Source organism: Thermobia domestica, chromosome 12, assembly GCF_964235325.1.
Source record: "Thermobia domestica chromosome 12, izTheDome1.hap1.1, whole genome shotgun sequence".
Taxonomy (NCBI): Eukaryota; Metazoa; Arthropoda; class Insecta; order Zygentoma; family Lepismatidae; genus Thermobia; species Thermobia domestica.
Window position 1 is genome coordinate 13932990 of NC_137465.1, and position 12428 is coordinate 13945417.

The 12428-nt window shown below is 37.3% G+C and overlaps 1 protein-coding gene across 1 annotated transcript; it reads right to left on the reverse strand.

Moving 5' to 3' along the window:
- Positions 1–7823: 7823 nt before the first annotated feature.
- Positions 7824–8525, reverse strand: LOC145667151 (uncharacterized). The gene has a single exon (XM_081734893.1). It carries the CDS (start codon positions 8523–8525, stop codon positions 7824–7826), a length of 702 nt encoding a protein of 233 aa, XP_081591019.1.
- Positions 8526–12428: the final 3903 nt, after the last annotated feature.

Genomic DNA, 12428 nt, shown 5'->3' on the forward strand with positions numbered 1-12428 from the left:
TGAAATATTTAGGCTTGACGACCAAACGAAACATAAAGAAAGATGATCAATTGTTTCCCTCTGGTACAACTAATAGGACAGATTGAACCGACACATAAATGAAAGTTCTACGATACGCTATTACAAGATTTGTTTCCAATTTATAAAAGAAATGTAGCTACAGAAAGCAATTAACGTTATTAAGTTTTGTTAGCAAATATATATAAATAAATATGCGTTTAGAGATTACTTACAAAAATCCGTTAATCTTATTGCGTAATGAGCCTTAGTTTTAAAACAAAGATTTTAATTTTGACGTGAAAAAGTGTTGAAATGTACTTATGAAATGTTGAAAGGAACAAAAGCCTAGTAAAAATTATATTGTAGACTAGAAATAATTTGTACACAATTTGAAGCAGTTTTTTTTTTTAAATACATTTGATAAAAAGGCAAAGTGTTTTATAGTGTATGCCTTTGGTATATTGCAAAATCGTTGCCAAAATTGCCAAAATACTCCAAAATCACCACTGGTCCAAATCCCGGCGGGATGAGGGGGACATGTCTCCCACAATCTTGGAGCTGAAGAGGACTGTCCCCTCCACAAATCCGATTTGAAATGTGTTTTTTGGAGACAAATGTGATGATTTGTGTGCGACTGCCACAAAAGAAAGTGAGATGAAATTGATATCCCTTGCTGTATAATATACAGCAGGTTCGCCTAAAATCAAATTCATCTACCGTAATATGAGTCTCATCTCCTCTTGCCCTAGAATAAGCCTCAAATCTGCCCGCCTCCCAATGATGAAGACAACACTGCTCCACTGATCCTCCACCGATTGTTTTTCAACTTCATAAATATTTTGAACATCGCTTAAAAAAAAGAAAAAAAGAAAAGAAAAAAAGAAATGTCTTATCCGTGTTCCCGATGTTGAAGACAGATTTGCGGCGATGTACATATATCAATGATATATCACTTATTTCATATTATTTTTAAGTTGTGTTGCTTCTTTAAGTAAGAAAATGTCATACAATAAATTTATGCCTTATAAATCTTTAAAACAAGTTACTGAATTTACCTCAACGTTTACCAAACATTGTTAGGATCAAGTTTAGGAGGCTCAGGTGGGTAGGACATGTAACCAGAATGGAAGAAAGTAGGACCGCTTTCAAAGTTTTGACTGGAAATACAATCGGAAAACGACCATTGGGGAAAACTAGATGCAGATGAGAGGACAATATTAAGATGGATCTCGAAGAACTAGGAATACAAAGTACAAATTGGGTCCAATTGGCTAAGAACAGAAGTCACTGGAGAGCTTTTGTAACGGGGCATTGGACTCCCGGGTTTCACAGGCCATGAAGTTAGTTCATTAGATTAGGAATTTGCCATTAAAGTATGAAAGTAACAAATAAATAATAATTATGTAAAAGTTGTACGAAAACTCAAGTGTATCAATTTGATACATTGCGACAAATATTACGCATTACAATGTCGCGACTAGTGGAAAGTTAATATGATTCTTTTGCTTTATTTTGAATAGTGTACTTGAATAAAACAATCGGTCTTTCTAAATGAAAGAAACTCTTTAAACATGGAATGATTTACACTTGTTTTGGATGCTATACAAACTCGAAAGTTTGTTAGTTCAAACCTAGTGTCTTATCTCGAATCAGGCGCACACCCAAAAAAAATTCTGTTGGAAGGGGTTCAAACTAGGGGAGACGGGATCCAACATTACAAGGCACTACATCATGTAGTATTGAACGGATATTATTCTGCATCCGAAAAGGCGATAAGTAATTGAAAAAAAAATGAAAACAAAAATGATAGAAGTAGATTGTTATGTAAAAGCAAAAGTACAGATGAAGTGTTAGATGAAATTTTCATACTACATCAATCATTTCCCTGTTAAACAAGTATAGTTTTATTAAGAAACTCTACAAATGTGTGTTGAGTTAGAAGGCTTTGGGGGTGGAGTTCGGATCTGGTTGAATTCCTGTGGCTTCGCTCCTGTCTCCGAGTGAACTGAATGACAGAAATAGATATCATTGGTCTTTGCTTGGTCTGTATTTTGTTTTAACAACAACAACAAAAAAAAAAGTGTTTTATCCGTGAAGCAGGTTATAAGTACAGTTCTGTACAGTATCATTTCTCTTTTTATTTGATAATGTAATTATGGATATTGTCAAGTGGAGAGTTCGGGTCAGAGCTTCCGGACAATCGCCCACGGTATTTCCACCTTTTCCAAGGGCGCCGATCCTGGGGACCCAGCCCCCCCCAAAGCTCATGTGGGGTTCCCTATTGTATATACATTATTTGCCATGTTTGAATGCAATTTGTATTAAAATCCTCATATACCTTCTGCATCTGAATGGGCCCCCCAAATTTACAGAGAAATTGGAGCCTTTTCAAGAGCTAAAACGTGTATTGAACATTCCGCTGTAGACCAAAACGTTGATAATGTTTTGGTAGAATTTTAATAACAACCAATAATTTTTAAAGATACATTTTGAACCTACTGGAGCTGACTCCTTGTGCTGAGTCCAAGGCGAAATAGGGAGGAAACTCGGTACTACATGTTTGACTCCTTGTAGAGATTCATTTAGCTTCATACAGATTATTGAGTGCAACTACAAGGATTCATGAGACCGGTGGAATATTAAGGTGGCTTTCGGAGTTTAAGCCTATCCCTTGACCAAGATATTATAAAACAAAAAAAAAAAAAAAAAAAGCTTTCATTATAAAACAATATACATGCAAAAAACATAGAATTCTGATAGGGTATGAGATATAGTACTTGAAACATGTAATGGCGTACACAGAATTATAACAAGGAGGGGTCCTTGATGAGCATTGGTTATCGAGCTTTTTATCGCGGTCCTTCGTTGCTAAGCGCTGAGTAAGCCCATTTGAGGAACTTACACACAGTTGGGGTCACGGTGATGGTCCGCCTATTTTCACTTTCGAGTGCCAATGGAAGAGAAGAAAGTATGGTGATCGGGAAACAATCGAATTCGAGATTTCAATACATTTGCATGTTCAATGGTCGGTTGGAAACGGAATAGGGAATGGCGGAAATCTCATAACGAGGAACTGCATAATTTATACCGTTTACCAAACATTGTTAGGGGGCATCAAGTCTAGGAAGTTCAGGTGGGGATGGCAAGTAGCCAAAATGGAAGAAAGTATGAATATTTCCAAAATTTTGACTGGAAATCCAATGGGAAAACTTCCATTAGGAAGACCAAGGTGCAGATGGGGCGACAAAATTAAAATGGATCTCCCAGAAATAGATATATGAAGTAGAAAGTGGATCTAGTTGGCTAAAGATAGAAGTCAATCGAGTGCGTTTGTTAACGAGGCATTTAGCCTTCAGGTTCCATAGGCCATAGAGTTAGTTAGTTAGTTCGTCGTTTGTTTGTCCGTTCATCCGTTCTTCCCTTTGTCACAATTATTGACATGTTTATGCCCCAAAAAACTGTACCTTTGAACGTATCCGGAACACATTTCAAGCTTAAGGTGTTTATAAGATTATCTATTGGAGGGGAGGGGTCTCAAATTATTTTCGTTCCTCAAAAATAAGGATAGTATAATTTTTCTACTGAAGGATTAACAATATCTCGAAAACGGGTCTAACGATTTTGTTTATATTTCATTTATTAATATTTTATTAACAATTATGTATACTGTATTGTAAGTCATTTTTGTGGGAAAAAATCTACGAAGGGTAATTTACTCTTGGAGGTCGATTTTCTCATAAACAACTCAGGCATTTTATTTATATTCATTAAATAAATGCTTTGTTAATAACTTCACAATAATAATGCATAACTCGTTTGTCTTAAAAAGAATATACGAGGAAAATCTATGAAAAATGATTCTTCGGGCGTTTTCTTGGGAAGATTTCTCACAAGTCACTTAAGCAATGTTCATATTTCATAACCTGAAAATATGACATGACGTATTTGTCCTGAAAAACATCTACGACGGGTAGTTTACCTTTGGAGAGTGACTATTTTCGGGCGATTTTCTCAATAACTGTTTAGGCGGTTTTGTTCATATTCCATAAATAAAGATTTTATTAATAACCTGAAATAATTCATAACATGTTTGTCCTTAAAAATTTACAAGGACTAATTTACTCTTAGGGATGAGAACTTTGAAACGATTTTCTTTAAACTAACTCGGGTGATTTTGTTTATATTTCATAAATAAACTTTTCATTAACAATACTACAACATAGTTTAAATAATGTTTTACGAAAATACCCATAAGGGGTAGTTTACTCTTCGGGGTGTATCTTATTATACGCTTTTCTCAGAAACTACTCAGGCGATTTCATTAGTAAATATTTTATCAATAATTCTTTAATATTGCGTAAATCACTTCATGAAAATATCCACAACGTGTTATTTACGGTTGGAGTTGAATTTTTGACATTTTTCTCAAATACCACTCATCCGATTATATACAAATGTTTCAATAATAGCCTTAACATATTGCGTAAATCATATCTTATGAAAAATCCACAAGAGGTCACTTTTGTGGGCGAATTTTCATCAGACGAAATTTTCGAACTATGCGTCAAAATTTTGTTTGCATTTCACAAGAAAATGTTTCATTAATAAACAGCAGAATATCATTAATGTTTAAGAAATTGGAGCAATAAAATTTAGTTCGGTGGTTCGTACTTTTTATTTAACCTCAAGTAATACCTTTGAACTGCTAGAGAAGTATTTAAGTAAAAACAAAAGTTTGAAGCTTTCAGAATTATAAAAAAAATCATGTATCTCTCAAAAAATCATATCACAAAGAGCTGAAAGAAAGAGGGTATTTTACTTAAATAGTTAAGTAGATGCTACAACTACATCAAAAGTAACATTGAATATATGGCAGGGAGCTCAAATTTATAAACATGGAAAAGCGCTTTTATAGCTGCATTTGTTCTATCGTACCCACATGGTTGCACGCGAGATTATTAGTATACTTCCAAAATGTTTACGAATTTCATCACTTGTCAGTTCTTAACTTATTCTAATGTTTTATTTACAGTACAACTGACAAAGAAATGCGAGAAAAGTGGAAAATGAGTATTTCACAAAGTGTGAACACGCTTGGCAATAATGAACAAATATGAGCATAGTGGTGGTGCATACAATTGTCTTTCAGTATTTTTAAGACAACAGATGGGGAGCCTCTCAAAATGTTTGGTATCAGCTTGTAATCCTATCACAAAAAGTTAGATACTATGAATTATTGTCTCATTTTATTTCAATTGTACGTTATGGCTTCGGATGAAGATGATTATGGAAATAAACGTTGCATTGTATCAAAATCTAAAAACATTTAATTCAGTGCTCTCGTTCTTTGAAGTAAAGTCTAATCATATATATTGGGAAACGTCGAACCTAGGTAAATTCGAAAAGGAAATCTAGGGTCTAGCTGCAAACTATCTATCTTTTCTTCTATCAATCCTCATAAAACAACACATTTCTGGTCTCAATGAAACTATTGCCTTTCGCAGCGTCACAAGTTAAATGTAAATTTCTGTATATTAACTGCTAATTCTCAGAACTTCTATGATATTTAGTGTATGAATTGATGCGTATATTGAACAATAAGTGCACCAGATTATGTGCATGTCACAATATGAAAAGATTCGTTGACGAATATCTGGTAGGCTACTAGTGGGGTAGGGTAACCGAAGAATCTTGCAAATCGTGATACAAACATGCCATTTGGTGACGTGGTAGACCAGTACCTAAGGATAAAATTTAGATGTAGACCCCAAACATCAAACCCTTTATTTGCCCCTGTGACGTCATCATACAACATGGCCACCCGGACATTACAGAAACTCCGTTTCTCACAGTAAAATCTTATAAAACTGTGATTACAAACGATTCACATCAAATTTTGAATTCCTATTACTCATAATTGCTAATAAAAGGTACATTTTTTGTCACTGAATGCTGTTATTAGTATTATACAGGGTGAAACAAAAGTCCGTTGAAATCGACCAACTCCGTTATTATTGCAGAAATAAAGAAAGGTAAAGAGAGAAAAATTGTTGGAAATGGACGAAGTACCTGGACCTCAAGTAATGGAACTATAGTAGTCAAAAGTCCAGGTATATAGAGTAATTTGGGGTAATATGCGCAGTTTTTTACATTAGGCCTCCTAAAATTGTAACTATCAGGCCAAGAAACTCGAAAACTTAGGGCAATATACTTACATCTTTCTGCTACCTACGGATATAAAATATGTTTGTCAATTCAGCTTAGTAGAGAAAATATTGGAGATAAAACTGACCCTTCCAAAACGTGCATATTGCCCCAATATCGGGGTAAAAAGCACATATAGGGAAAATTTGCGCACACCTGCGTTACGAAATATGTTTGAAATTCTTCTCTGGTTTATTGATAGATTCATATACATATGAGTAGAAATAAATGTTAACAATACTAATGTACTATTGCTATACAATATCTACGCCTTGAGCAAGTAGTAGTCTAGGCAGTATTATGGACATTGTTCTTAATACCTAATCCAAAACATTAACACACAGTAGGACCTACACATTAAAAAAAAGTAGCATATCTAAATGTTTGCATTCAAAATATTTGTGAGTACTGCAATAATTATGGACACACCTGTACAACATGCACTGTGTGTAGATTAAGCATACCTTATATAGTCTAAATATATGCTTACATAGCCTAGTAAAGGTTCTAACATACTGCACTTGAAAAACAAGTCACATTAGTTTTTCCCTTTGGACATCAAAAATGATTTATGGAAGTGATTTTAACACTTGTCACAAGTTAATAATACATTGTTTCTTACGTTTTTCTGGCGCACTTTTCATGATACCACTTGAAGCAATTCATACACTTAACCCAATCACCCATGTTGGTTGCTTCACTTGCATAGTAATACCCGTTACAGGCAGCACAATAATTGTTGGGATCTGCCGTCTGACGTGTGTGAGGTTCGAGTGACTCATTTCGGTTGCAAACAATTCCTACAGTTTCCTTTGCACGCACATTACGTTTCAGTTTCTTGTTTTTGACACATGATGGACTGGTAATCTTTCGTTTCTTCTTGTTGAGAATTTCGATATGTTGCGGGGTTGTTAGATATGTTGCACTTCTGGTAGTTCTAGTGCGTGTAGCCTCTTGACGGGAGGAACAGGCATGATATCTTGAAATGACGTAGTTTAATCCCTACTTTTATCACCACTATGCACTTCTGCTGCAGCAATTCGTTCACTTCGTGAAGCAGTTCCTTGTGTTCCTTCAAATTGTTCGCAAGTACTGGTTGAAGGTTTTGCCGAAGTGTCGCCTGGGATTGTATCCACCTGGAACGCACTAATTGGTATGGCATCAGGGTTTAATGGATAAATTCCACATGTGCGGAAACCGTTCACTGCTGAACCCACAGTAGCAGCTTTACCCCACGCTGCAGCAAAAAGAGATCCAAAAACAAATTTACTTATCTTCCTTCCTCTATTCTGCCGAATAAAAGCTGAACACTGTTCATTCCAATAGTGCTTTAATGGCCGATATATTGCTCTGTCAAGGGGTTGTAGCCAGTGTGTAGTATGGCTTGGAAGGCACAATAGAGCTATTTGATTATCTTCACAGAATTGAATTGCTTCAATGTTATTGTAGTGTGTTGTGTGACCATCTAATAACAGCAGAACTCTTCCTTGAGGCTTGTGGTGCTGAAAATATTGTAACCAGAGCATAAATGCTTCCTCTGTCATGTATCTTGAATCAGTCATGGCAACTGCGGAGCCTGGTGGTAGCCCATCCTGAAATTCTTCTCTCATGCGAACACCCTAAAAAATGATAAAGGGCGGAACGTAAGCCCCTGAAGCACTCATACATCCCATTACAGTAACTGTTTCCCCCTTCTCCCCCGTAGTTAATGCATGCACCGATTTTTTGCCTTTAGCCGCCAACACTTTTCCCGGTTTAAATATCATTTGCAAACCCGTCTCGTCACAGTTGAAAATATGTGATGGAGGCAAACGATTACCTTCAGGTTCTTCCATTTGTTCATCGAGGAGTTTGAAAAATTTGTCACATTCAACTTTATTCAAAGAATCTGAACGTGCGTAAGAGAGGGGTTGAGCCTTTCGAACACTAACAACATTGTTCCGTTGCAGCAACCCATACAACCAATCATATCCTGCAGTTTCAGTGCGCGAACTAAATGGGTGTTTCAGTTCATTCTTCTCTGCATATTGATATGCGATTTTTCGAGTGTCAGCCATAGTTAGTGGAAAACCCTTTGATTCCAACTGCAATAAATGTCTTACTAAGTCCTTCTCCGCTGAACCAAGTACTATGGGTCGTCCTAATTTTGGTCTATACATAACGTCTCTGTTGAGACGGTGCTGCAATGTTCTTCGCGGTACTCCGTATCTTTTACTGGCTCCATAAATGGTCATGCCTTCTCTAATAGCTGTCAGTGCTTCTTGCACTGCTTCCTCTCCGTAGGAACATCTCTGACTTCGTCGTTTGTATTCACGAACCATGGTCGTTCATCTGAAAGTAGAACAAAACAAATCCTCAGAAACCAAATGCGAAAACTATTACGGTAACATATTTGTTAATTATAGTATGTTCTTTCAGTGGAGGAAACATTGAGTGTAATATGATAAGAATTGTAATGGAAAGAGAAACGATGATTGTTTTACTATAAGACATTATGCTAAAAGTGGTCTAGATCACTGTAATTTCATGGATTATTACTAATTGACGTAAAATTAAAGTTGTTGTTGATTGTGTTTTTAAGATTCACGGAGAACAATAGACGATTCTATTATGTTATATGAAGACGTTAACGAAGTAACTGTTGCTCGTATGGATGTTAAGAAAGCTACTCTTACAGGAAACATTATCTACGATAGATATTTATAAATTCCTTGGAAGTTGTACAATTAGTTTACAATTATTATTATTAAAGTTACGTTGGACAATATGCTTGAAGGCGAATTACTTGGCCAACGCTATCAATTTGTACATCCATTCGGAATAAGGGGGATGTACACATTATCAATCTAGAATTAAGGATCTGTTTTGGGGGCGCGGTGGCTCAGTGGTAGAGCGTTCACCTCCGGTGCTTGGGGTCCCTGGTTCGATCCCAGCTCGCGCCGTGTGGACTTTGTGGTGGACAAACATCGTGCTCGTGGGTTTTCTCGGGGTTCTCCCGTTTCCTCCCACTTTCTTCATTCCACCATTTCACTCATCTCTCATCATCACCGTCTCTTTTAGCCTAACCGGCATAACCGTTGGACGTAAAACTACAGATTTCAATTCATTTCATTTTTCATTTCTAGGATCTGTTTTGTGAAGTTGAGGAAGCACTGATTACATGATGTAATAAAAGTGTTATAATATAACTAGCAGCGTTCACCCCGCTTCGCTGGGGTCACCCCGGAACGCAATAAACCTTGTTAATTAGATAATTTTTACTTTTTCGCTTTCAAGTGATATGATAAAAACCATAGTAGATTGCAGTAAATGTTAACATTATATCGCCTGTCATTTATGTTAACCCGCCGAGTGACACGGTCATGCGGGTTGCATATAAATACGTTTATTTTTACCTATGATGAACTAACAAAGGATTTGTACGTTATGGACACTTGAATGGTCAATTATCTCAAGACACTGGTAATTGAAAATTAAAGTGATATGATAAAAACCATCTAGGGTCCAAATCCTAATAACCCCCCAAAAATAAAAGAAATTGGTTCAGCCGTATTAGCGTGATGAGGGAACAAAGGATTTGTGCGTTCTCTTTTATATATAAGATCGTTTGTATGTTCGTACTTACGTAGTTTTGGTCAATTATTCTACTTACCACCAGGCCCGCAACCAGAGGGGGCTAGGGGGCTTGGCCAGCCGTAAAATTTCCGTGGCCCCTCCGGACCTTAACACAAAATGCTATTATTAATACAAAAAAAAACAATTTAGGTATTCGTAAGATAATTTTTAATGACTTGGCCCCCCTATCATATTCATGGCCCCCCTAAACCTCTGTGATTGGTTTCGGGCCTGCTTACCCTAACGGTTATGACCAGTAATGATTTCAGAAAAATTTTCTCTGGATGGAATTTGAACATACAGGAAGTGAAAAACAGTTTAAACAATTAATATCCTACAAAAATTTCCGTGGGTATCTCAAGCATCCCAAGGGAAATTGTGCATCTCCTGGGAAAACATCCTATCAGGAAACCCTCTGAAATCATCACTAGTCACGAAGTGCACTTACAGTTACAATCGTGCAGTTATACTAGTGAAATCTCCCCCCCCCCTCCCAACACACAAAATAGTTACGCTTTTATCACATCAGACAAAATATTAACATTAACGTTTGGGGTAATTTGCACATATGTGCATTTTATCCTTAGATATATATGCGCATTTACCCCCAAATTGTAAATTTTACTACCACTGGCAACCCTTAATTACAGATAAACTCGGCGGCCATTATGCTGAGTACGGACAAGCATGAATACCTCATGCTTCCATTCCACCTTGGAATTCTGTTCTAATAGCAATAGATTGTTGTTTGTAACTATATCTATAGTATCTCAAAGTTATATCAGACCATATGAAAATAAATTTTATACACTCAAAAAATTACTTACCTACGAAAACTGCGTTTCTTCTTGCGGTACTATTCTTCCCTTCTGTGCTCTCGTGACATACAACTCAATTTGCTCAGTCTTGCCAGGCACCCAAGAAACCTTGCCCTGTGCATTTTTTCAGTATGTGCAATTTACCCAGAACCACTCTATCTGAGTGAGGGAGACGCTGCAGAATTGATTTACGGTGCTTGCTTACATAATACAGAAGATGATGGAATGTGTTTGGCTAGGGCTGCATCCATCGTGCGGAAGCACATGTTTAAAGCTTTCCCACAATTCAATGGGCATTTTACCACAGCTTGCCAGGAGCAATCAGTTCCACAATCACTAGTAACACTTGTACGGATGATTCTTGAAGGTCCTAATATTCCAAATGAAGAAACTGTTGATGTAAGCCGTGCTGCGTTGTCAGTGTCTCAGTTACTCCGGTTTAACGCAGTGAGACGAGAAAGAAAGCAAAGACAGAGAAATGTACGCCATCCACTATCTAGCGAGACTCCGCTGCCCCTGTACATTGGATTAATGATGCATTCAAAAGCGCGGAACAGAGGGATCATAGATAGACTGAATAAAGTAGGTGTGAGTGTATCATATGATCGAGTTCGAGAGGTATCGGCCACCATGACCAATGCACTGTGTGAACAATTTGAAACTAAGAAAAGAGTACATCAAGATAACCTTCTAGCAGGCGTTTTTACTTGTGCTGCCATAGATAATATCGATCACAACCCGTTGTCAGCAACCTCTACGCAAGCATTTCACGGGATAGGGATATCTATAATTCAGCCATCTTATCCTCGCAGCGATACTGGATTTATAATTAACAAGTGGTCCCGCAAATGCAAAGGTGACTTGCCTGCATGGTTCACAAATGTTCCTCAGATTTCAATGCTGAAATCATATGTGCCTCTTTCTACCGTTAATAGTGTTGAATTACCGCTACAGGAAGATATTTTATCAAATATGTGGTTGAAAGCAATCGAGATTATTGCCAGAGAACGGCAGTATTTCCGAAGAACATATTTCCTGGGCAGCTTTCCATTTCCAGCAACTTCGTGGTAAGATTCAACCTACAAGTCGATGTGTTCTACTACCCTTGTTGCCAGACTCCATAAACTCGCCTGCCATGATTCGTCATTGCTTTGACATAATCATTCAGACTGTGTCATCACTTAATCCTTCCCAAGTCCCCGTGGTTACCTGCGATCAACCCGTTTTTGCTGTAGCGAAGCACGTTCAGTGGTCCCAGCCTCTTCAGTATGGGAATAACAAGATGGTAGTTATGATGGGTTCACTTCATATTGAAATGGCAACCTTAGAAATGTTGGGTAACTGGTTGACAGAGTGGTTGGACTAATCTTCTAGTGGAAGCAGGTGTAACCACTGCTGGAAAAGCAGATAATTGCTTACATGGATCCCACGTGAAGCGAGCGAGATATGCTCACGAAGTGACATCTGCAGCCCTATACATAATGCTGAAGAAAACATACTCAGAGAGTGCATCGCCTGAATGTCCCCAAAGAATTGAAGAGTGGGTTAAAATTAGACAGAATGAATCCGTTCAGTTTAAATACTGGTACACAGTATTGGAACTTGAAATGCTTCTCTTTAGACTCTTACACAGCTTGGGTTCTGCAGATTTTGAACTCTACATCAGTTCCCTATCAGAGTTGTGTCCGTGTATGTTAGCCTTGGACCACACGCACTACGCACGTTGGGTGCCAATATTTGTTAAATCATCACAGGAGCTCAGTTGCAGACATCCTACCATTTATGAAGAAT

Coding starts and splice junctions, on each gene's coding strand:
- LOC145667151 (XM_081734893.1), bottom strand. CDS start 8,525: ATGGTTCGTGAATACAAACGACGAAGTCAGAGATGTTCCTACGGAGAG.